We start from the raw sequence: 26,950 nt of genomic DNA, 5'->3' as shown, positions 1-26,950 counted from the left end.
TTGAGTTTGTTCGGTGTCGTCTTTATTGAAACCAAAATGTGTCAAAACAACGGACACTGCGTGTTTTTTCTTTTGGTACAAGCAGCTCCGGCTCCTGTTGCTGAGTTGACTCGTGTTTGAGTTCTCCTCCATGTTGCCTCAATGTCGGAGACTGGAGGGGGCGGAGTCACGTGACTACACACGCAGCGGCCGTAATATGTTTTAAGGGGAAAGTACATTAACACACAGTGGGCGGGTGCGGAAATATTAATAGGATTAAAAGACCGAAATAACCGACTTGGTAAAATTACGTCGGTTATAGGCTCTGAATTTCGGTTTCGATTATTTTTCGATTAATCATCCAGCCCTAATGTATAGGCTGAATAAAGGTATTTTTTACCGTAAATTGGTGCATTAAAGTGTATCGGAATGCAGGCAATGAAGTCGTTGAACTTCCCTGGGGGAGGACACCCAGGCCCCCCCACTATGATATGCCCCCCTTCTCCCCCAAAGGCAGATTCTGGCCAATATACAGTACAACCACTATAATAGCCTACATTAGACTACACTGGTCACTTTCCCATCAGTCAGGCACAAGATCTGACCATAATTACACTTTTGCTTTCCATGAACTGTCGTTGCTTTAGCCTTTTATTTCAGGTGAAACCCTGGCAGTGGTAAGCAATTGTTAGAGAAAATTTAAAAAAATCAAAACATAATTCTAACCGATGTGCGTATTGGCAACACACGGCTGAAGAAGCCGACAAATAGCCTATATGTAATTCACTCCTCTTAAAATTGATATCTTTCATAAAGATACCCATCAGTGAATGTTAACAGGGTTGTCTGTCTCTAAATGTTTTATCTTTTATGAGTCTCTCTCTCTCTCTCTCTCTCTCTCTCTCTCTCTCTCTCTCTCTCTCTCTCTCTCTCTCTCTCTCTCTCTCTCTCTCTCTCTCTCTCTCTCTCTCTCTCTCTCTCTCTCTCTCTCTCTCTCTCTCTCTCTCTCTCTCTCTCTCTCTCTCTCTCTCTCTCTCTCTCTCTCTCTCTGATCTTCTAGGAACAGTGACGCCGTTATCAATCGAGTATTGATTGGTCAGTTGGATCTATAATCTCCAATTTAACCTGCTCCCGACCAGGTTAGGCGTTCAGCATGCATTACCACGGCGATTGAACCCGATAACAAGTGATACAGAAAATCCTGGGCTGAACCTGAAGTTAGCTCGCCAAGTTAGCTCGCCAAATCCTGCTTCGTAGTACAGGCCTCAGGGACAGTCAGGTGTAGAGTCTCAGGGAAGTGTGTTGAGCTTAGTTCATATTTTTGGAGGTGTGTGGCTGTCACGGTTAGCAGATGAGCTTTACCAGTGGCTCACTAATTTACATTATGATCAGCTAATTTAACAAGTATTGTATTTCTTTTATATGGGGACACTTTTTCAAAATAAGTCATTATGTTTTAAGGTATTTTTGTGGCTTGATTGTAAACAACTTAAAAATAAATACATGGTATTAATGAAGAATATTTTGGTCAATTTAGTCAGCTTTTTCATTGAATCAAGTCTCCATGCTACACTAATGATAGTATTAAGGCTTTCCTCTGTGTACACATGTTCTCTACGAGTATAATTGTGGCTGTATTTTTTGTGTCCCCTTCAAAAATTGCTCTTCAGAAATTTTATGTTTATTGTCCCCCCCTACTGTTAGATCAGATTTATTTATTTATTTATTTTATAAAAATTAATTTGGCAATGGCTTGAGTACATTTAGAACAGATAAAAAATGTGCGATTAATTTGCGATGAATGGAAATCACGTGATTGATCATGCCACATGCAGAGTTAGACCTGTCTGCTGCTAAACCTGGAGCCCTGGACAAACTTGTGTACTATATGATATTTATTATTGTTTATATATCCTTGTAGATCAGACCAGAGATGCGCTTCACTCCTCCGCATCAAGCCAGACAGCGGATGGCGGGTCTGGTGATCCCCTAGATGTTATCACGGAGCACAGACCCGCTATATGGTAATGTTGATAAGCTAGCAAGATTTGTAAGTAGCATCTCCTCGGGGCTTTGTTTAACCCCTCCCCCTGCCCTCGGGTCTCCCCCCACACACAGACGTGCATGAGCCTCAGAGCGGAGAAAGGACCCCAATTTTACTATTCAAAACTACTGCATTTTACATAGAATGATTCATTTTATATTAAAACTACACAATTTACATAGTTTTCAATTTTGTATTTATTCCCAGGAGCAATTAACAGTACAAGGTAACCTTTGTTTTCATATTTTGTTTGAATATAAAAATTCTAAATAATAAATTACTTCCCATTTAAAGCTGCTGTAGGTAAGATTGTGAAGATCCAGGACTTTGCCAACAAATTTGAACATTGACAACATCTCAGTCCCTCCCCCCTTTCTGCTGAAGTCCAAACCGTCTCCTAAGCCCCTCCCAAACAGTTTGACAGAACTGCATGTCAGACAACATTTTCAATAACTAAAACACTAACACAATGTTAACTTTACTCACCAACATAACTCACCAACAGTAAAACGATGCCAACTAGCAGGCTACTGTTAGCCATTTCAGCATCATATCAGACCGACCACTGTGCAAATGTTACTATTATCCTCACCAACATAGCTTTGTGGACTTTTGACTAGAGGTCGACCGATATGGGTTTTCTCAGGCCGATGCCGATCTTTTGAAATCCGGGTCGGCCGATATATGCTGCAGATTATTTTTGCCCGATATTTGCTTGTTTTTAACCTCTATTTGAAAGATAAAATTTAACACTAATAAGTACTTAAGATACACAAACTTTCTCAACAAAAACATTTATTGAACACTTGAACACCAATCTGCACTTGTATACTTACATTAAACATGTATAATGTAAAAACATATATTGTATAAATAAACAAAACGGGTAAAAAGAAAGAAAGAAAATAAATTTAACTTTGTCAAATAAACTTTTCAATTAAAAGATAAAGTTTAGTGCACTTAGCAGCATTTATCAAACAGCTGAGAACAATAAAATAAATTGACCATTTTAACAATAGTAGTGCTGACACACAGTAGCAACCAGCAGCATTTCTTTGTTTTGGTGTTGGCTGGGTGAAGCGCGCGCTACAGCAAGTGGTTTTCTTTTCAGCCATCAGACTTAATGACTAAAAAAGGGGGAAAATACAAGGTTAAGTTAGTATTTTTGTATAGTATCTTCTTCAAGTCATTTTATAGATAGGTATAGATATAAAATATAACATTTGTTTTATAAATCAACTAATAATTCAGTGCATTGTAAGTGATACAAGGCTAAAAAGTTTCTATCATCTTCCCGTCCTGAAACATGTATTTTTGGTTTGTTTTGTTTGTTGACAGACAAAGCCAAATGGACAAAACCTAATTAAGGGGGGGAAACAACTTTAGGCCATATGGTCAAAATGAAATGATTTAATAATAATGTAATAACTATAACAATAACGTATTTCACTAGTAAATTGCTGTTGAACGACAAAAACAACCACCATGGCAAAAGGGTATTTTACAACAACTTTGAATGCACCGTGACGCACCGTCTGTGTTGTTCTTCGGACAAGTAGCTAAACAACGGCAGCAGCACACTGCTTAAGATACTGCTGTTGGATCCTATACAGTGAAATAAATCACACTTTACACCGTTTAGCTGTCAGCATTTTAATCGTGTTTAATCCATCTGCTAGCTAATGGTAGGCTAACGTTAGCTGCTGACGAGTGTAATGTTAACTAGCGTCACATGCTGCGATGTTTCTGTTATTCTAACATTCGTTTTCGGAGCATCAGAGAGCAACGCAGGCATATCAGGGGCGCCGAAATGAGGTACAGAAATCCGCGCTGCTATTCGGTCCGGTAGATACGGGTCGTTAAGGCACAGGTGCCATATTAGCAGCGGGTCTACTCTGTACCAACCCTAGCAACGACGCTAGCAAAGCAAAGCCAGTCCTTCACTAGCCTATGGTGCGGTGGTATCTTTTAACTACAACTTCTTTCTCTGCATTGAGTTGACAACCCTCTCAAATATAGACACACAAACCGAACAAATAATAAAAGTGTCAGATCCACTGTCTGTGATTGCAAAATTCTAGCTTAATTATTGTGACATGACAGCATGACACGACCGCTATCAATATCCAAAGTAGCCGAACGTCATGTCGCCTGTTCATGTTTTTTCTCGAAGTTGGCAGTAACATGTCATACGTTTTTCATTAAATATATACGACTTATAAGAATTTAATCCTTACCGTTTTCTCCGAGGAACAGCTCCTTCCTTAGGCACTGGATGAGGTCTGCTCACTCTGCTGGTAATTGACTCTAGGGGCAGCGTGCGTCGAACACGTGTTCCACAACAACAACAACACCAGGCTGCCCGCAGATGCACCTGCCTATTAATCGGCTTGATATTGGCCGATGCCGATTATGTAAAAAAAAGCCAAAAAATCGGCTGATTAATCGGCATACCGATTAAATCGGTCAACCTCTACTTTTGACTACTAATAACCAAGTGAAAGATAAATCATTCATGGTAATTATATTAGCTGTCGAGAAGAAATGTGGCTACATCTGCATCGTTCTTCAGATCCCGGAGCTCACGCCACCTCTGAAAAGCCACTTCACCACCGGAGTTTTGGGAAACTTTTCTGCAGCTCGTGCGCGGGGGAAGGGGGAGGGGAGAACGCTCTTATATGCGTGTGCGTGGCTGAGCAGTGATTGACAGGCAGATAGACACCCCCTGTGGCCCTGATTGGAGAAAATCAACCGGGAGCGGTGGAATTTTGCCAATCGCACTACAGACTGTAGGTGGTGCCAGAGGAGCTGGATTTTTTTATATTACATAATTCATGTAGTACTACTGGATCATAGGGTCAGTTTCAGCAAATATGACAGAAAGTTATTTTTATAAGACTTACCTACTGCATCTTTAACTATCAAGACATTACATTTCTCATCTCTGCACATACTGCACAAAATAAAAACAACCTATGTGGTGTGAACCTCGTTAATTTTTTATATAAACAATATTAAAAGGTGCCCTGCCACACGTATTTCATTACTTTGTGGTGATGTCTGAAGTTCTACCATGGACTCTGTAAAATCTTTTGTGGAAATTCACCACATAACACAAACACATATGGACCTAACATATTTCAAAAAATACAAGGAAAAACGATTTTGTGTGGCACGGCACCTGTAAATATCATTTAGTAATCAAAACTTTGTCCAGAGATCCAGTGTTAGCAGACAGGTCTGGCTCGGGAAGTGGCAATATCATTAGCTGTGGTAAACTACTCTGGCAGTGATTGTCCTTGAGAGAGAATATACGTAGAGAGACACCCACAACAGTAACTTTACCATTTCTGTGGCGCAAATATTTAGTACCAATATCATTGAAATAACTCATTGTGTATGTGTTGCCCATCAAAGAGAACTGTATTGTTATCCAGGTTCACTTCTGCATCAAGCTACAGGCCTTTCCACGGTGTCAATGTCAAATTATCCTTGTCATAACTACAAAATAATAATAAAAAGAAAAATGCAGACCTAGCTTCAGCACATTTGTAAAAAGAAAATCTGTAAATAACACGTTTAGACCCTGACAACCATATAATGTTACACAAACTAGCGTCTTGTTAGATAGGAATATGTAAACATATGTCAGCTAATATAGCTTGCTAGTAGCCTAGATTGATAGGGAAGCTAGCATTAGCATTGGGCTAATATGACTAACACAACTTCAACTTTCAACTTTATTATCCCGAAGGAAATTTGATCTGCAGCAGACATCAAATTACATTAAGGATCATGACAAACAAAATATTGACAACACAACAACCGCAACAAACACAGAAACATTCCACACCCCAAATGAAAACAAGGTAGGCTACACCTGCCACACTGAACCAGCAGCTAAAAAACAAGCTACATTAGAAACATTAGAAACAACACAGTAAATAAATACATGTTAAGTGCTGTACAGAGACAAGACAAAAATTGAATGGAATAAATAGGTAAAGCTAATTCAACTATCTAACACATATACACATAAAAGCAGCAGTTAAAGCAACACTATGGTAGCGCGAGCTGTAGTTCCAATGAGACAACCTGTAGGGGACCGAAGCGGGAAAAGTTACATAGTGTTGCTTTAAAGAAGTAAATTAAGCTTCTCAATGGCCATAGGGAAAAAAGAAGCCCTGGCATGCCTTGTTCTTTTTCTAGGCATTCTGAAATGGAGACCAGAGGGCAAGAGACCAAACTTCTTAAACAGTGGGTAGTTAGGGCAGTTGAGAATTTGTTGAGCCTTGCAGGTAACACGCTTACTATAGATATCCTGCAGCTGGGCTTGCTGCACCCTTACTTGACACTTAGACCAGCCTTGCTAGCCTGTTTTTACTGGCCAATGGAAGACTGCCAGACCAAGCCACCATGCAAAATGCAAGGACAGATTCAATTAAACACTGGTAAAACAAAGTCATTAAAACATTGCACACATTGAACAACTTCATTTTTCTCAAAAAGAAGACCCTCAGCCGGACTTTTTTTTTTTTTTTTTTTTTTACAAACAGTGTCTGTGTTGGGCTCAAAACATAGTGTATTATCAATAATGGTTCCATAATTTTTTTGTGTAGTGCTTGAGCTGTAAGCTCATAGAATTGATAATCATGTATTTTAGTCTTGACATTTCGATAAATAAATCCTTTTAAAAAATAACCAAAATTTTTTTTTTTTTAAAAGGTGAATTTTTTTCACTGACTGTATCATCAGTAAATGGGTTAACTCTTCCTGCTACTCACTGTAGCTCGTTGTTTCCGGCTGCTCCCACCTCAGCAGTCAAATCGATATCGGAATGCGAATGAACGGACTGAGGCTCCTTTTTCAACTACAAGGTCAATATTATTTTTCAATAACGACAAAACAAGAAATAATCCGTGCATTTATATGGAGCTAAGCTTTAGGAGCTTTCCATCTTTATTCTCCTCCCTGTTGTGTTGCAATCGGAAATCGATTGTTTTTGACTGATAAAATGGCTGCAGCCGGAAACAACAAGAGCTACGATTCTTTTTAGTAAACTCTGGGTACACAAACAATGTTGTCAATGCTTTCGTTAAGGTGTAGAGCCCCTGGTGATACTTCGAGCAAAGTTTCATGTTGTGTCAAGACTTCTTAGTGTTTTAAAAATGGCTATTTTGAGGCTAGCATAAAAGTGTCCCTACCACTCCCATTCAAAAGGCCATTTGACAAAAAAATTAAAATACGGTAAATCTTAAAAGTGGCAATTCCGTCCTAAATATGCTTTTAAATGAATGTTTGACTCGGGTACATTCACAAAAAGACTCTAGGTTGCATTTTGGCTTTAAATAGGCTACAGCAAAAGCTCTGCGTGGAACCTCTGCAGGACCATAAATCACGCTTAAATAAAAACAGGACAGGATGAAACTGAAGCAATTGGCATTTACATTGGCATATTACATTACATATTATATTATCTTATTTAGCCAAGGTGGAACTAATTGCAACACCTCAAAATGCACACATACAATTTTTTATTATCCTATATATTTTGTATTTTTTGTTTCATAGCATAAGAGCTCTTCATGCTAAATTTTATTATGTCATGTTAGAGTACAAACACATAAATATGATTGTGGAGTATTATAATGTTTTATTAAATTCAGGTAACGTTACATGGTAAATAACCCTATAAATGTCCAGTGTTTACCAGATGAAACATTTACTACTGGCCAAATAAACATAGTGCACTAAAAATTGCAATATTTTCTCTGAAATATAGCCGAGTAAAATGTAAAGTTTAAAAGAATGGAAATAAAAAAACTAATTGGTGGTAGTAGTAAAAGTAGTAACCAGTAACAACTTAACCATTCTACAGATTGTAATATCAGACAGGGACACACTTCACCTTTGCACCAGCAGATGTCAGCATTGAACCTATCCCTCAGTACATCAGCACTGTTTTCCCACGGAAAAAAAGGGAGGCTGCTCCGCTCAGAGAAGTGCCCACCAGCACTCCTTGAGCTGCGGCTCTTTTATATAAACACTGGGGTGGGGCTAGATAACTGCTGACCTTGACCAGTTCATGGCAGCAGCTTATCAGCCAAACAAGTCTGAGGTGGGAAAATCCTAAAGGGACATGGGGAGGAGGGAGCGTTTAACATTTGCTTCCCAGCTGCCTGCTGTAGTTAGATCATCCCTGACAAGCTGATCACCAGCAGCAGCAGAAATACTCCATTGCTCTTTCACTTCCGTTCTCTCTGTGCTACCCAGGGCACTCAAACTTGATGTGTCATAAATAAAAAAAAAAGAGCAGCTTTTATTTTTCAGTCCGTACACATTATTTCACTTCTATATAGCTTATTCAACATGTTTTAGCATATTTGCGGTGGCAAATACTGCCACAAAAAGTAGATAACTTCTGCTAAACTACCGCATTTACTGTACTACTATATTGTTCAACATAAAAGTTTTCGCGACAACTGTTCCTAAGACTGTTTACTTGAGGCATAATGACTGAAAGGACTGATTGCGGCTGTAAACAGAGAGGAAGTTTTTAATGTCCTAAAAATTACTACAATTTTTTTTAGGGGTCCAAGCCCACAACAGAGCTGTGGAACCTTATTGTTTTTCTAAGGATTCTTCTTCTTCTTCTTCTTCGCCTAAAATTCCCGCTACAGCCTAAACCGTACATGGTGGGGAGTTTATCATAAACTTACTTTTTCGAACTCCTCCTAGACTGTGCGACCAAGCTGCACGAAACTTGGTACGTAGCATCTCTAGTCTTGTAGTTTACGCATTTACCGCGTTGGCTATTTTTTGCCAGCTTTCCTTCCTGGGTTAGGAAGCAGCGACTATATTGCTTTTGCCTGTAAAGCCGTGTCTGTGTTCTTCATATTTCTGTAGGATTATCGTTTGCTCATCTTATGTAAAATATGCTGCTCTGGTAGACTTGTTTGCGATTGGTCATATGGAGCAAACACCCCCTTTTTTTATGTGAACGCGCGCTTCACTGGATTGGAAAACCCTGGGTTGACTGAACAAGTTGTTAACCACCGTGGTTGTTAGGTTTGGTGAAGCCGGTTTAATGGAAATAAATCCAAGGCATGTTGATCTTGCTTCGTAGTACAGGCCTCTGATATGATTCAAATGGAGGTTAATGTGAGAGATCTTTTATATGCGCAACAATGTGAATACTTGGATGGATCACATGCAGCAAAAACATATCTAATGTTTAGACTCATCTGGAAGGATCCATCGTGGTTGGGGAGGATCTCTCCGAGGTCCACTTCTGAATAGGTCGCGCAGATCTCAGAAATTGTATACATTGTTTGTCTGCTATTTCGTCACTAAATTCACTTCTGAGACTTTTTTTATGCGAGAAAGTGATGTAAATTCATCCATAAAAATACAGACAGTCTTTGCTGGGTAGTAATGTGAACTTTGAACTATCTGTGTGGTGTGTTGTATAACTACTTTGAGTTACTCTATCATGTTGTCCACCTGATAAAAAACTCCAAATCCAGAGCTAGGCCCCTCAGTCCTACATATGGGTCTAACCCTGGGGTCTCATTTATATGCCTGGGGGATGTCTAAGGGCCGGGACACATCAGGCCGATTATCGACAGTCTGGCGAGGTCAGTGACTCAAATCTGTTCGGTGTGTCCCATGCCGTCGTCCGTCTGGGGGGCTGTCGGCGTTCATTTGGGCCGACCTGACATGTTCGGTCGGCGGCAGGGAAGTCGGGACTCACCCGGAAATGACGAGTGGAATGAGGTGACTATAGTCTCTCAAAATCTGATGAAAATCTTTTAAACTGACCTTTGTTGAGCTGAAATGAAGACAGATTCAGCAACTGCATGGCCTATTTCTCGCTTAAAATGTTTTCAGAAACACGTTTCAGTGAACTATTTTAGTACAATATGAGATCATATTCTGAACGGCCGCCATGACAGTCTGGCTTTCAATTTCCGAAGAAAACAAACTCATGTGACGCGTTCGTCCAATCAGCTGCCGTTTCTCATTTCTTGGGCAACATTACAGATTAGTGCCGCCTGCTGTTATAGAGATGTATTACGTCTCGTCTCCTCTCGTCTTTTTGGTCTGTTCTGTGGCAGTTGTTTGGACCTCGGGATGCGACTGATCATATCGACAGGGTTTTCTGTCCACGGTCGGCCGTCGGCTATATGTGTCCCGGCCCTAACTGTGTCAATCACTGCTCATGCACACACATCCATTCTCCCTTGTGGGGGGAGGGTCTTAAGAGAACGTTTTGGGCTTTAGCAGAAAGGGGGGAGGGACTGAGAAGTTGTTGATGTTCAAATCTTTTGGCTAAGTCCTGGTAGTGTTAATTTTGTCACCTATTTTTAATTTAGTCTTAGTCTTAGTCTTGTGCCAAACATTTTTGTTAGTCAAGTTTTAGTCGACTAGAAGTCTCGTCATTTTAGTCTAGTTTTAGTCAAAACATTTTAGTCTTTTTTTAAATAAATTATTTCTGATAACCATTTCAGTCAAATAGTTATAAAAATAAATAAATTATATAAAGTTATATAAATATTGAGCGTCTTCCTTATTTCACCAGTAAACGACAAAAACAACCACTGCATTGGAAAAGGATATTTTACAATAAAATAAATGCAGGCAGGAAACTGGCGAGGCGTATTTCAAGCGAAACGCAACATATGTGTTGTTTTTCAGACAACGGCAGCTACAGACTGTCGTACGTCTTGTGTTGGAATCTTACATAGTGAAATAGAGACAAACCTTTACACCGTTAGCGGTCAGCATTGTAACCCTTTTATATATGTCAATGATTGTAACCGTGTTTAGCTACTCCAACTGCTAGCTAACGGTATGCTACGTTACCTCGCTGCCAAGTGTAGTGTTAACTAGCCGCCCATGCAGCGATGTTTCGGTTGACTCTAACGTCCGTTTAGGAGCATCAGAAGAAGCGCGAGGCATTTAAGTGGCACCAAAATCTGCATTGCTATTCGGTCCGGTAGATAATGGTTGTTAGGGCGCACCGGTCGGTGCCGTAGCACCCGGTCTCGGTAACAGCTGAATATTCTATCTCATGATGAAAAGTAGAGACGATTGTAGACGAAAATGAAGAGAGATTTTATCTTAGTTTTTATTTTATGCAAAACATTTTAGTCTCGTCTTTTTCGGTCAACAATAATGCATGTTAATTTAGTCTTAGTCAGCGTTTTTGGACATTGGCGCAGTCTCGTCATCGTCTCGTCTTAGTCATGGAAAAAAAGGTCGTTGACGAACATATTTAGTCTCGTCTCGTCTGACGAAATTAACACCAAGTCCTGGATCTTCCCAGTTCTACCTACAGCACCTTTAATAATAGGCTATACTGTCCAAAACGGCAGGCATTTCGGCAGGGGCAAAAATTCAGCCCTGGCACTGTAGCCACACCAGCCCACATCACCACGCCCATGCAGCCCCACCCATGGTCAAATGCATTGACTAATTACATTTGTGTACAGATGGTGGAATAATATAAGCAGTACCTTTATGTAACAGATTTTTAAACATTTAATGTAAGTAACTGGCAAACAATGCTTACTACTTTTTATAGAGCACACGTTTATAACAAATTTACACAAATGCTGTAAATGCCGTTTGTATGCTTTTACGGTCATTCTCTACAGCATGTTGTTCTTTGTTGTCACTTTCTGTTCGATTGTCCGTGTTGACAGTGAACATATTGTCTGTCTGGTTCTCCATCTTTTCATCTGTTTTAACTCTCTAATTCTGCAATTTAAATATGTTTTTATGGCTGTGATTATACTTCAGGGTTTTTCCTTTTTTGAGGGTAAAAGACTTCTGATACATTTTTAGTCACCAATTTATGGTATTTATGGCAAGGCAATCACAAAATTCTGGCGCCAGGTAACAATTCAAAATACAAAATATAATGGAATATTATTGTATTCAGTAGTCCAGTAAGGGGGCTTTCACATCTGGGGCCGGATACGACAACACTTGACCCCAAGATCCAGTTGTTTAAAATAGCATGAACAGGGCATTATGGCTTCCCCCCCAAGGAGCACATTTTGCTCCCAAGTTGAAAAATTTAGGATTGACTTACATAGGCTACTGCTTTTACTGCTAAATTGTACAATAACACAATGATGTTATGGATACAAAACATTGTGAAGTGTAATGTTTTCTATATTTTATTGATCAAAAATGATCAGTGATGTTGAATAGGTATAGCCTACAGTGTAATGGACCACCATAGTTCATGCATACATGTGGACCATGGATTAATTGCAGAGTTTAACCTACATAGTATAAAACTAAACACTACGTCAATGGGGCACAGCAGAAAGACGGAGCAGAACGACCCTGCTTGTTCAGGGTTTTCATGTGCACTCCTATAGGCCTACACTTCACATCAGGCGTTAAAACCGGTAATGAAACTTGTCGGCTGCGCGGACAGACAGCAGTCAGAGCTCCGGTGAAGCTCTGCGCCCGTCAGCAGCGGCTTCTTGCTGCGCAGCCGGTCCCCCAGAGCAGTATGATCACCGGGAGGGTCTGGTACAGCCTGAACCCTGCAAACAGAGATCCCGTTTGAAGGTGATGTGTTTGATTTTGACTGAACGTCCCAATTTGAGTAACCCCTTGATGGTTCGGTCGGCCCATCTCGGGACCAGGCCGGCCATTGCCGACTTGCCAAATGCTTAATTTTTATTATTATTAATCAGGGTTCGAAATGACTTAGGACTCTTGGGGGGTCCCCTAAAATGTAATTATAAAAGATACTGAAGACTACCTTGCTACACTATATACTGCAGGCAAAATTATATTGACATATTTTGAAGGTGGGATAATGGTCTTGGGATGTTTTTCATGGTTTGGGCTAGTCCCAGTATTGTAGTGGTGTCTGGAGAAGTGGATTGGCTATAATCTAACAGGTAACCCTCTAATTCTGGAGCAACAAAGTTACAGCACCTTATATAAATCCCTGACATGACAAAGTGGATAACAGGTCATTCTTTCCTTGAGCAAGGAAGTTAACTAAGTTACCTAAATCCACCAGGTGTACTCATTATGGCAGCACCATGCACCTTCAAAGGGTATGTTAATGGAATTTGTAAAACAACTAGCCGCTGGATTGAATAATAAGGATGTCTATAAAGACTGTACCTACATTAGATGGTTTACTTTGTTTTAAAGTAGTCAATCTATAACCTGAACTAAAATCTTTAGGGACACGTTTAAAAAAAAAAAAGAAGTAAGATATTATAACATGACTGAAAGCCATTAAAATGACAATAATCCAATAGTAACCACATTATTCAAAATCACTGACTGGACAATAGGGTTGGGTATCGTTTGGTTTTTTTTCGATTCCGGTGCTAAATCGATACTTTTAAAACGGTGCCGGTGCCTAAACGGTGCCTGAACCGGTACTTTTCAATAAAGTTAAAAATAAAAAGAAGAAGAAAAAAAATAAGGGTAGTAAACAACAGTCAGTGACTTGTTTATTGCTAAGGCCATGGTCAAAATTAAAGATTTAATAATAATGTAATAACTATAACAATAACAATAACTTATTTCACCAGTAAATTGCTGTTGAACCCCAGATGGGAAAAGGGTATTTTACAAATACTGTGAATGCACCATGAGGCTACCTGTTTTAAGTGAATTCACCGTCTTTGTTGTTTAATTCCGACAACGGCAGCTGCGAGTGAACGCACCGTCTGTGTTGTTTAATTCCGACAACGGCAGCTGCAAGTGAACGCACCGTCTGTGTTGTTTAATTCCGACCATATAAACATACTGTATATCTATGAATTGCGACAACGGCTGCTGCTGCGCTGCAGTGCAGACTGTTACATTCCGCTGTTGAAGTCCTCCACAGTGAAATACAGTCACACTTTACACTGTTTAACGTTAGCTGTCAGCATTTTACCGGTGTTAATCAGCTTAGCTAATCCCGTTGGTAACGCATGGGACGGCGGTATTTTTGGGGCGCCGTATTGAAGCAATGAACAGATGCGGTTCTATAGACTGTACGCATTGGCGGCCGCAACAATGTATTGTTATTACGGCGGTGATTCTAACGCCTGATTTGTAATCAGTAGAAATAAATAAATTATTGTTATAAATATAAAACGTCACTAAAGACCTATAATTTTCAAAATCATTTTTAAATGTTAAAATTTTGGGGACCCCCAAAATCTAAAAATAAATTCTTATAGGGGGTCCCTAATGACCCCCCTCATTTCGAACCCTGATTATTATTATTATTATTATAATTATTATAACCATAGTGAAATTGTGCAAGCGATTAAAAACCTGTCCTATGCGCTGTCGGCCTGTAAAGACAATTTATTTGTATATTAAAAAATAAAAATCGGACTGGCCCACATTTAAAAAAATGGTCCGGCCCCTCTGGCATTTGCCAGAATTGCCAGATGGCCAATCCGCCCCTGCATTTCGGAACTTGGGGACAGCTTCGATATACCAGACCTAGATTTAACAGAACTACACAACTGGTCAAAAGTTTTAGAACACCCCAATTTTTCCAGGTTTTTATTGAAATTCATGCAGTTCAATGTCTTATTGTACTCTGAAATGAAAGAATAGAACAAATGAACAATGTAAGTTAAAAAAGAAATCATGGAATCAATTTACAAATCAAAATGAATTCTAAATGTTTGACTCATCAGAGTAGCCCCCTTTGGCAGATATAACAGCTGAACACACTCGTGGCATTCTTTCTACAATGGAAATCAAATTTTCTTCAGAAAATTCATCCCAACTCTGTTGCAGAAGTTCCCATAAATGTGTGGCACTTGTAGGTTGCTTTGCTTTCACTTTTCTGTCCGGTTCATCCCAAACCAGCTCAATGGGGTTTAAGTCTGGTGACTGTGCTGGCCACTCCATGTTTTTAAGCTTACCATCTTGTTCTTTTTTGCTAAGGTAGTTCTGACATAGCTTGGACTTATGTTTTGGGTCATTATCTTGCTGTAGGATGAACCCCTGACCAACTAGGCGCATACCAGAAGGTACTGCATGGCGCTGCAAAATGCTGTGGTAGCCGTTTTGGTTCAGGGTGCCTTTCAATCTGTATAAATCACCGACCCTGGATCCAGCAAAACAGCCCCAGACCATCACGCTTCCTCCTCCATGTTTGACAGTTGATGTCACACACTGAGGAACCATCCTTTCGCCTACTCGACAGCGTACAAAAATCCTGCGTGATGAACCAAAGATTTCAAATTTTGATTCATCAGTCCATAGCACCTTCTTCCAGTTTTCAGTAGTCCATTGGCAGTGTTTCTTGGCCCAGCAAGCCTCTTTTTCTTATTTTGATGTCTTAGCAATGGCTTTCTTGCTGCAACTCGACCCATCAAATCTGCAGCTTGAAGTCTTCTCTTTACAGTTGAAACTGAGACTTGCTTATTACGACCACTATTAAGCTGTGCTTGAAGCTGTTGTCTTGTGAGCCGCCTATCACGCAAGCTGTTGACTCTCAGAAACTTGTCTTCTGATTCTGTTGTGGCTTTGGGTCTGCCAGACCTCTTCCTGTCAGAGTTTCCCCCAGTTTCTAAGTGCCTTTTGATGGTGAAGAATACTGTACTTTCGCAATTTCTCTGTAGGAAAGACCAACATTCTTAAAGGAACACGCTGACTTATTGGGAATTTAGCTTATTCACCGTAACCCCCAGAGTAAGACAAGTCGATACATACCCTTCTCATACCCTTCTCTGTAACACTGTCTGACGGCTCCAGCGGCATCAGCCCATCAAAGAACAGGCAGGTGAATATAGTTCCCTGTTTGTTTATGGTTAGAAGATGGCTGTGTCTCATGTTACGTTGTTTTTTGTAGATGCTGTGACTCTACAAATCACAACATGTGAATAGGAACATGTTGGCGTTATTTTGTCACTTTTGTCACAATTGGGAGCAGTAGGATTACTGGAACCATTCACCTGCAGGATCTGTGCTAGGCTAAGCTAATGCTGGAGCCGTCAGACAGCGTTACAGCACGCACGGAGATGAGAAGGGTATGTATCGACTTGTCTAACTCTGGGGGTTACGGTGAATATGCTAAATTCCCAATAAGTCGGCGTGTTCCTTTAAGTGTTATGATGGTCTGTCTCTCTTCCATTGTTAATTGCTTTTTTCCTGCCATTTTTATTGCAACACACTACTTCCTGCAGTACAATACCGTTCAAATAATGCTCACGAGGGTATGGTACCACAGTGTGTTCCAACAATACTTTTATACAAACAAAGGGGGTTGTAAGTGATCCAGACAAGTTGGAACACCTGTGGGAATTGGTAGCACCAACTTTCAAAACTTGATCAACTGCCATTACTGCAGAACAGCTTTACATTGTTAACCCATTTCTTGTTCCCTGAAAAAGGCCTTTTTGTAAAATTCTGAAATGTACATTATTTTTCAGTTTTGGGTAACCTTACTTTTTTTTAACCTCAGGCAATTCACCACTTACCTTTGTAGCATTTCAAGCTATTCATTGGACTTGAACTGCTAAAATTTCAATAAAAAACTAAAAAAATTGGGGTGTTCTAAAACTTTTGACCAGTAGTGTATATTATATCCAAACAAGCCTTAGTGATAAAGGTGAAGATTATATATAATATTTATAAAAAAAACAACAACACTTAGCTGTCAGCCATTTCCCTCTGGAAACAGCCGGTTGAGTGGCGGGGACAAGTATTTACAGTGGCAAAAGTTTGGGCATTCCTGTAATTTTTTTTTTTCCTTTATAAATCAATGGTTGTCTGGATAAGAAATTTCAGTTAAAGGTCCCATGGCATGGAAATTTCACTTTATAAGGTTTTTTAACATTAATATGAGTTCCCCCAGCCTGTCTATGGTCCCCCAGTGGCTAGAAATGGTGATAGGTGTAAACCGAGCCCTGGGTATCCTGCTCTGCCTTTGAGAAAATGAAAGCTCAGATGAGCAGTTTTGGAATCTGCTTGTTATGAGGTCATAACAAGCAAGGTTACCTCCCCTTTATCTGCTTTGCCCGCCCAGAGAATTTGGCCAACCCATGAGAGAGAGACATCATGGCTTTCAAACGAGAAAAGTGGCAGTTGGTCAAGGCCACACCCCCACCATCCACGCCTTCCCACTCCCCTCCTCCTCAATAGCTTCAGACACAGAAATGGCACATACTAAGGAAAGCTCATTGTAGGACTGGCTCTAGTGACTGTAGTTCTGCACCAAAGTTGAATTTCGGGAAAGAGACTTCAGATACAGTATTAGGGGACCACTAAGGTCTATATAAAAGCATCCAAAGAGCACTATGTCATGGGACCTTTAAATATATCATATAGGAGACAAACACAGTGCTATTTGAGAAGTGAAATAAAGTTTATATGATTTATGGAAAGTGTGCAAGAATTATTTAAACTAAATTAGGCATGTGCATAAATTTAGGCACCACAAAAGAATAATTAACTCAATATTTTGTGCATTCTCCTTAAACTTCTGGTGTACTTACAAACTTTCCAATCCATCGTTTTATGAGTGCATAACCTATATATACACTAGTGTAGACCTTTGGTATCATTTCGGGCATTATTAGTGGGGTCATTTAAGAGATACAAACGTGGGTCCATTAGCCCCGCGCTAAGCTATTCAGCGGCTAACGCTACTCTACGCTAACTCGCCCAATGTTAGACCCAGGTGAAAAAAGCTTCTGGGGGGGTGTTTGGCTCGAGGTCATGGTGCAAAGGACCCTAGGGTGAATTACTCCGAACCATCACTTTAAACATCTGTGCAAGACCTCCTTCTACCATCTCAGGAACATTGCCAAACTCCGTCCCATACTCTGTCTGTCAGATGCTGAAAAACTTGTCCACGCCTTTGTCTCTTTAAGGCTGGACTACTGAAACGCTCTCCTCATCGCGACTCCTAGCAAGAGCCTTCAAAAACTACAATACGTAATAGTGCAGCTAGGATCCTAATTAAATACGAAAATACGACTATATCATACCCATCCTTCACTCAATCCACTGGCTTCCTGTCTCATACAGGATTGAGTACAAAATCTCCCTACTCACCCATCAGTGCATCCATGAAAATGCCCCTCCGTACCTAAAATAACTACTTGCACCACAAACCTCCTCACGTAACTTCTGCTCTGAAAACAAAAACCCTTCTTCACCCCCCCTCCATGGACCAATCTCTGCATCATGGGGGGATCTGGCCTCCCAGACCACCTGAGGGCTCCAGAAACCACTGACTTTTTCAAGAAGGGCCTAAAAACTTCTTTTTAATATTATCGTAAATTATGAATTTTTTCTTCTGTTTTAACCTTTTTTTAATCTTGTTTTACTCTGTAGCACATTGAGATTGATTTTAACAATAAAAAGTGCTCTCCAAATTTTATTAGGAAACTGAAGGATTAATTAATTATTATTATAACGTTAAGTGAATCGCCTTTTTGAGGGGCTTAACATACTCAAAAACTCACCAAAATTGGCGTTTGCATCGAGCCTGGTGAACATTTACGTATTTTAAGGGTTTCGGGAATAGGCGCACAAAAATGACTCGCTAGCGCCCCCTTCAAAATTAAAGAAATTGAGCCGTTGCAGTACATTTAACGTAGACTAACGAAACGTGGTACACATATGTAGCATGTCAAGACGTACAAAAAAGCTCATTGGAGTAATACCGTAAACCCAACAGGAAGTCCGCCATTTTGAATTGAAAGTTCGAAATTGGCCATTTCCACATGTCGTACTTTAACGAACAGATTTCATCTGATCGACTTCAAATTTGGTCTGTACCATCTTAAGACGTTAAAGATGAAAAGTTATTAAAAGCTTGAGTTTTCATCATAGGCCCTAGCTGTGCCATTTTGTGTGTTTTGCCATCGAAACAGGAAGTGGGTGTAACTTGAGTGTACATTACTACTTATACACACCAATTGGCTCGAAACTTTTCAGGATTCATGAGATTCCAACCCTGAGGACATCTACAGGCCGATATTGACTCAAAGTTATAGCGCCCCCTAGTGGCAACAGGAAATAGGCCTAAAAGTCAAGGTGCTATACTTGAACGAACTCCTCTTAGAGACTTCAAATTCGTTTTGTGCCATCTCAAGACCATAACGATGAAAAGTTATTAAAAGCTTCAATTTTTGTGCCGGCCATTTTGAGCATTTATCGATGAACGAAGAAGTTGTTGTAACTTGAGTGTACATTGTCATATCCAGAGATGTATAGTAACGAAGTAGAACTACTTCACTATTCTACTTAAGTACTAAAAGGCTGTATCTGTGATCTACTGGAGTATTTTTTTATTTTTTTTGAGTACATATTTTCGATGAATGAAATACTTTTACTCTGATACATTTTTTATGTGCTGCATCGTTACTTGTTACTGTTGTGAATTCCTCAGGCTACGGAGACTGTGTAGGTTACAGTGTGTGTAGTTACGGCTATGTTAGTTATGGCTACGTTAGTTATGTACACTAATTACGTAATTTACATAATAAATCCCAGAGATTGTTTCTTTTCATTACGGTTGCCCGTTCAGAAGTCAGAGATGATGTAAGTTAGTTAGTACTCTTTCTATTTAGCTATTGTTGCAGCAGAGTAATCTATTCTGGAGTTGTTTGAGTCTGCAGTGAGTACTGAATGTTAACCGTTTGACCCTGTGATGTGAAGCTGCTAGTTTATCTGTATTTTGCTAGCTTGCTAACTTTCCTGTACATCACACATGTTACTAGGTAGTGTGTGATACGATTTTTGGGGCTTTAATAGTTACTGTGCTGGAGAGGATGTTCATTTTACGTTCAAGTGATAAATGTACATTTTATTTCAATATGTTAATATTTGTTATTTTTAATATTTGTTAATTCCTTTGGCTACAGCCTTAGGCTAAACATTTGACATAATATAAACAATATGATATTCAAACTTTTGACTGCTTTCTTTAATAACTAAATAACACAATACTTGTACTTTTACTTTCAGTACTTGAGTAGTACATTTTAAAATAAACTACTTGCAATAATTAAGTACAAAAAATGTTGAATACTTTAGTACTTCTACTCAAGTGTGGTGCTGAAAGAGCACTTCTACTTCTACTCAACTCACTTTTTTGATAGAGCACTTGTACTTTTACTCAAGTATGGGTCTCTAGTACTTTATACTCGTCTGGTCATATCTGCCCGGAATTTCTCACGATTGACCAGGGTCCATGCCTGAGGACATATATAGGCCAAAATTGACTTTTGGTCATAGCGCCCCCTGCTGGCAACAGGAAATCCGCCTTATATGACAAACACCATCCGATTTACATTAAACTTATAATGTGATACTGAGCCGGCCCCTATACTTCAACCACGCCCATGTACTCAGGCCATGCCCCCTTTTATGGCTTTTGAACCGTTTACGGTAGAGTCTTATCATTGAACTTAGCAGAGACTTTCCTTTTCATTGCTCATGGTTTGGCCCGCCCTCCTTTCACAGCTAATGAACTGACATAGTGTTGTGTGAGGTATCATTGAACTCAGCAGAGCGTTCCCTTTTCATTGGTGAGGATTTGCAGTGCAAATGCACGGCCGCAAGGAGCGGCATCTGCCAGTAACCCCGACATGCAAGCAGGTGCGAGGGCCTGCTGCTTGCAGCTTTAATTTTTATTATTATCTTGTTGTATTTCTGTTGGGCTGTGTTAAAATAATTTACATGTTAAATATGTAAAGCAGCAGAGGGGCCTAAGCTGAGCCTCAGTGTATTTAGATACCATACATTGTGTTTCATGGTATTGAATGCTGGAGGATTTTTTTTGTAATGGCTTTGCTAACTTCTAAGGCTTTGCCGCTTCATACTTGTAGACATGGCCTATTGACTACACAGGCTTATATCTGCACACAAACACACATCCACATACAGTGCCCCATCTCTTCTGTGTCAGGCGGCTAGATGAGTCTCAGTGAGCTGAGTAACGAGCTAATCATGAGCATCCCAATAATAATAGGCCTTGTTCATAGTCCACTAATTCCAGTCATTTAGCCCTGGTGTGGCAGCAGAAATCAATTACAGCAGCTGCTTTCCCAGCTCCAATAGGATCCTGCTTTCTGCCGTCCAGCTGCATGCAACACACACCTTTGACTCCTGCTCCACAATAATGCATTATTTATCTATTGTATATTTCTAATTATTTGGAATATTAGTTAACTTAAGAAATCAGAGAATCAAAAACCAGCTGAAATTCTAAATGTGTAAAAAATGATGTATTTCATTTAGACCTAGCACTGTAAATATATGAAGGTCAGTTTACTTGTCATGGTTAGTACTACTCAGTCTGGAACAACGGTTGTATAATGCCCTCTGTGGCTCTGGAGGATCTTTGTAAAGTCTGATAAAGTAACCCTAATGGTCTTATTTGGCATGTCATCAGGGTTATCTCAGACAAGGCTTTAAAACTCCAAATTATAATAGAAAGCCTGAGTTATAAAGTGAGATGTGTATCAGTATGAAATATGCGGGTGTTAACCAGGCAGTGAGAGTTCAAAGTGGCATCAAAGACACAACAGAGTCAATGTAATTATCAGTTTCCGACTTACAAGTACTGTTCACGTCAGCGCAGTGCATTTCCTGTTCAAAACGTGTCTGTTCAAAACGGGCCGATTGCTTTGTAGGATGCTTGCAACTTTATCGAAAAACGCTCATCCAAACAACTTCACACTCTACACTGTGCTTCCTTTGGTCCTGAGCAATACACCTGCCAAGACATAGTTGCATCCCTAAACAATGCTAGAGCAACACATCATTTGGTAACAGCTAGCTATTCAGGCCAGGCTATTTTACAAGAAAAAATCATTCCTAAAGTTACATCGCTGATGCTTGACATGTCTGAGTTTGCTACAATGCAACATCTCTGATCTCCTTTACTTCAGTTTTCTTCATGTGAGTGACGGAGAGCAAGCTGTACAGAGCATGCCGTTCGGTGGTGTAATAGTTAATAGGGGGTTATTGCCCACCCCTGATAATGTAACAATGCTGTTAATTGATCAAAGGTGTATCATACAATGATTGAAAAATATAGCAAAAATACATAAGCACAATTTAGTTGTGTGCCTTGAAAGTATTTTATTAGCAGTTTGGTTAAGCCCGTTTTTATAAGCAGTTCGGTTAAGCCAGTTGAACCCGTCTGTGTCTATCTGTAGTGAGGATCTGTGTGGAATTGATTTAACCATTGTGTGTAATCTTCAGGGTTTGTGGCCCTGCTTCTCCCTGCAACCCTTGCATACAATCAAAGAGCACAAAGGGAGGGAAGGAGTGATTCCTAGAAAACAATTTGCCATCTGTGCTTAATGACATCGGAAGGCTGTCCAGCGACCTGCACTACAGGGAACTGACCCTGGGGCCAATGCTTTAATTACACACGTAAATTGACAGAGTTAAAAAGAAACAAAAAGAGCTAGAAGCCAAGCCCTGCTTTGAAACAGTCCTCATCAAACAATAGCATTCTTTTTCAAAACTGAGCAGGATATTTTTGGATTAAAGTTTCAGATAATACTCTAGTTTTTAAAAATGGCAAATTAATTGAAGGGGTGCCTTCAATCCAAGACTGGGCTTGGGAAATGGCTAGAGTGGCAGAGTTTGAAAAGGTTATGTTGTGAGTCAATAAAAACTGTTAATCTTAAAAGATTCAAGTTCATTGGACCCATTTACACTTAGTCACTTTCTTGTGCTGGTTGGATAGCTATGCAATTTCAACTTAATCTTTAGTTCCCCCATAGTGTAACAATGTCAGTTAATACGCTGTGGAAATAGCCACATACTGTCTGATTTTTACCATGGTCTGCATTAGGCCCATTTTTCCCTGTATACATTATAAGCAACTGCAATGGGCCCCGTAACCACCAAGGGCCCCCATGCGATGGTGCTTTTTAAATATACTGTATTTTTTTTTTTAGAGTTATTGACTTTTTAGTGGAAAAGCTCAACTCTAGTTCGGTCATGGCATGATGACATTATACAAGTCAGTTTAGCTTGCCTTAGGCAGGGGTGTCCTTGGTTTGAAACAAATGAAATTTAGCATTATCCAAAGGTAACGTTAGTGTATCGTAAAGACATTCAGAGTCCACACCTAATGAGGGAAGATTAAGCGCTCATACCACTCCAGAGCAGAATAAATTAAAAAAATCCGATGCAAAAAAACAAAACAGGCTGAAAATACAGGTAAAAGAAATGATCTACATCTATTTAGCCTGTTACTATATTACACTGGTGCTAATGTGCTACCTAACGTTAAAGCTACATTGTGTAATTATTTTAGTTGATTCTTAGCAAAAAAAACTTTTGTTCTTTCACAAATATGTGGTCATTCATGTGTAATTACTTCCACCAACTAATCAAAGTATTCTCGTAAGTGTAGAATCTGTTCAGAATACATACGAGCGAGTCGCTCGAATGGCGGCAGCCATGTTGTGCCTCCATCTTTAAAATACTTTAGCCAAAGAGGGACATACCTGGAAATTCAAGCTCTGCCTTTCGTGCTTTTACACTCAGTGGCACTGTGACGAATGCCAGGGGGAGATTACTTGCGACTGCTTGCAGATTTGAAAGCCTGTTGAAGATGGAGGATCACACCTATTCTTGAGGACATGTAACTGAGTCGCCAAGGAAGCGAAAAAAAGAATTAAAACGACAACGCAAAAGTTAATATTGGAGTGGCTTTTCTAAGATGGAAATATCTCATGAGGAGGATTTTAAAAAGGGATGCCAAAGGTAATTCAGCCTGTGTAAATTCGAAGTTTTATAGTTGCTTAGCTAACTATAGCATGGTTGTGCATAACGTTGTGATTTCCCTGGCAGACAACTCACGTCATGCAGTTGTAACACAGACTAGGCTACAGCTAGAACAGCTGCGTGTAGACGATGGAGATACTAAGATCTAATTTTGGTTTCAATGACGTTGTTCATCAGAGAAATATATTAAAAACACAAACCTCCGTTGCTTCTCACCTTTGTCTTTGAAGGGCTTCCACTCTCTCTTCGTCATCTTTGGAGAGTGTCTCTTTAGTTTTTCTTTGCCTAGGAGTTCCTTTAGCTTTCCCTCGCACCTCCGTCGCATCAACTGATCTCTGACTCTGCTCATGGAGAAAAATATGTAGCCTGTGCTGTAAACATTGCCTTACACTATTAATCTCGTACAATATACAGAATAACGATAGCACTGATACTTTACTAACATTAGCTTTGTCACAAAGCAACAGTGGACCCAAATGCACGACTCCAAGCAGAGAGTAAAAGGTAATGGAGCTTTATTGTTAAGACCCTCCTCATCCCCTACAAGGCACTCCATAATCTCACATCTAGTTACATTTCTGACCTCCTACCAGGCTATGTCCCTGCTCGCTCCCTCCGCTCTTCCTCGACTGGCCTCCTTGTCACCCCCACATTCCGCTTCTCCACCATGGGGGCCAGACTCTAGAATGCCCTCCCCTCCCACATTCGACAGGCAGACACAGTCAATTCATTTAAAAAATGTTAAAGACCTACCTTTTGAAGAAAGCTTTTAATCTTTAAATCTTCGTAGTACTAAATCGCCATAGAAACCCTCCCGACACTTTGTTTTTTTACTGCTTTTCTGACGTTTTTAGCATTTTCAGATGTTGTCTATTTTGTAAAATGTATTACTATGAGGCTAAATGTATTTTAATCTATTTCCTTCTTTTATGCCCTTTTAAATATCCTTGTGTATTTAGAAATACATGGTCAAAAATGCAAGCTAGAGGTCTACAAAAACACTGGGAAACAAACACTAGGGATAATGCTGGAGAGTGAGACACACAAGGTACTACAACAATCTGGCAACTGATAAATGACACAAGGTGATACACTGGGACAGGTGAAGACGATTACACACAGGTGACACACATTAGGGAAGGGAGGGTAATCACACAGGCGGGAAGAATGACAAAGACGGGAAGACAAGTGACCTGAAACCGAGACAGACGGTGAGTTAACAAAATAAAACAGGAAGTCAGGGAAACAAACAAAACATGAACTAAGAGTGGGAATTGGATGTGACAAGCTTGCATTCGTTTGGGAACCTGATACCTGATTATGCAATGAAATGGTACCAAAACATAAAACTATTATTCATTTTACATAGAGGTCATAACCAACATGTTAATTGACTAAGTAACTAAAGTAACAGAGTCGGCCAGAGTTTAGCAGAGTTGGCAAGAGACTGGCAGGTTTATTTCCCGATCCTGATGAGGGACTCATCCACATGCTATCACTGTCCCAAAGTTAACCACATTAAAGCTCAACTCATATTTGTATAATAGACAATTCAGCATACATTTTGCAGAGCCGAAGGAGAAGCAACTGGAGAGTTCCGTGCCATCTAGAAAGGTCTTTTTTGGCATTCCAAGTTGTAGAAGCACTCTGTGACCAACCTGTGGTGTGTCCTAGGTTTCCAAATATGAAAATAAGTAGCATGCACCTATAACCCAACTCTGAGATGTTCTTTTAGGAATAGTTAGTATTTAATGACCTTGTTTCTTTTTTTGTTTCTAATCTTAATCATTAAGGCTTCCTCTAGGCTGGAGTCAAAGGCGCAGCTTACCTCTAGAACACACACAACACACATGGGCCGACTGACGCACGCACGCACGCACGCACGCACCAACACACACACACACACACACACACACACACACACACACACACACACACAATCATACACAACAACAGCCAGCAAAAAGCAAAAAAGCAGGGGGAAATAAGACACACACACATGCTCCTCCAGCGTTTACTGCTTTTACTGTCCTTGCCAACTATGTGAAGAGGATGAGTGTAGAGATACCCAGAGGCATTCTGCAGAGCTTCTTGTCTTTGTGTTGTACCACACATTAACCCGTGTGTCTAATTCGCTTGTGGTCCATTTGATTGGATGACGCCTGTGTGAAGATGGTGGGCGGAGGCCAGCGTTAGCCAATCCCAGAGCAGCGTAGCCCTCAGGCTGTCAGTGAGCAGCATTGCCATGGTGATGTCATCCTCAAGCTGTGAGCCCTCTATCTGACAAAGCATACTGATTACTGGAGAGGAGAGAGAGGACTGATGATGAATCTGATGATTAGGCTACGAACCGTGGGCAAACTGATACCAGATTTTCACACTGATCAGCCACACAAATCGGCTTCCTAACACATTCTGCCAGAAATAGCATGTGATGTGACTTCTGATGATCTGGGTGTGGGAAAGGCAGAGTCTGTTGTTTTTTTTAATTGAAATTCCTGATTTGTTGATCAGACTGAGATGATTAGACATAATTATGTTTTTGTCATTGATTTATTTTGAAAACCAGTGCTTGACAAACCAGTACTCAATAGGGGTGTGATGAGGCACTCTCACAGCTCACGAGACGGTACACAAGATTGTGTTCATGAGACGACACAGGATTTTAACACTATTTTAAAGGAAACTTCAATGACGAAATATGACTGGAAAAATTGTCTTTTATTCTGTGAAGGTTTTTATCACAAACTCAAATGGCTGGCTTCTCTCCTGTATAACTAACCTCTTTAGGCCTAATAACTGCGGTGTGAGCTTCTAACTTCTAATTGAAGCTGTATGTGGCCCTTCTCACTAAACTACTTAAGGCTCCTCAAATAACAAAAACAGTAAAAAAATAATAACGTTCTCTATCGGATCGAGACTAATTATCCACCATTCCATATATGGTGGAAAGAGTCTCATAAACTCAGAGAACCAAAGTTACACTGTAACCAAGCGTTTCATTGCAGCAGTATACAAGGAAGTAGTTACTCCAGTATCCATTTATGACCATTTTAGGACAAGGGGAGAACATTTCTCTTTTTTGTGATATTAAAAGTAAAGTTAAAAAAGACAAAAAGAGAGCAATCTCTATGAGTCAGTGCCACACTGAACTGCAGGCTG

The 26,950-nt window shown here is 40.0% G+C and overlaps 1 protein-coding gene and 1 long non-coding RNA gene across 9 annotated transcripts in view; one reads left to right on the top strand and one right to left on the bottom strand.

Moving 5' to 3' along the window:
- Window positions 1-24,854, bottom strand: part of LOC120549011 — a 44,062-nt gene extending 19,208 nt beyond the window's left edge. Inside the window, exons 1-3 of one of the 3 annotated variants that reach the window (XR_005637300.1) lie at window positions 24,542-24,854; window positions 24,005-24,129; window positions 23,509-23,606 (exon numbers count right to left, since the gene is read on the bottom strand). This is a non-coding gene — a long non-coding RNA (uncharacterized LOC120549011). The remainder of the gene's footprint in view (window positions 1-23,508; window positions 23,607-24,004; window positions 24,130-24,541) is intronic. The other 2 variants (XR_005637299.1, XR_005637301.1) reach the window with 2 other exon arrangements.
- Window positions 1-26,950, top strand: part of adck1 (aarF domain containing kinase 1) — a 205,789-nt gene that overhangs the window by 72,709 nt on the left and 106,130 nt on the right. The window contains exon 2 of one of the 6 annotated variants that reach the window (XM_039785555.1): window positions 1,901-2,029. The exons of 4 other annotated variants lie outside the window; for them this stretch is intronic. In XM_039785555.1, coding sequence (XP_039641489.1) covers window positions 1,973-2,029 — 57 coding nt within the window. In that variant the 5' untranslated portion in view covers window positions 1,901-1,972. Of the gene's footprint in view, window positions 1-1,900; window positions 2,030-26,950 lie in introns of those variants that run through there. One more of the 6 variants, XM_039785557.1, reaches the window with a different exon arrangement.

The sequence above is a fragment of the Perca fluviatilis genome, chromosome 20, assembly GCF_010015445.1.
Source record: "Perca fluviatilis chromosome 20, GENO_Pfluv_1.0, whole genome shotgun sequence".
NCBI classification, from domain to species: Eukaryota; Metazoa; Chordata; class Actinopteri; order Perciformes; family Percidae; genus Perca; species Perca fluviatilis.
The sequence above is the reverse complement of the archived record's forward strand: the minus strand, read 5'-3'. Positions and strand labels throughout refer to the sequence as shown.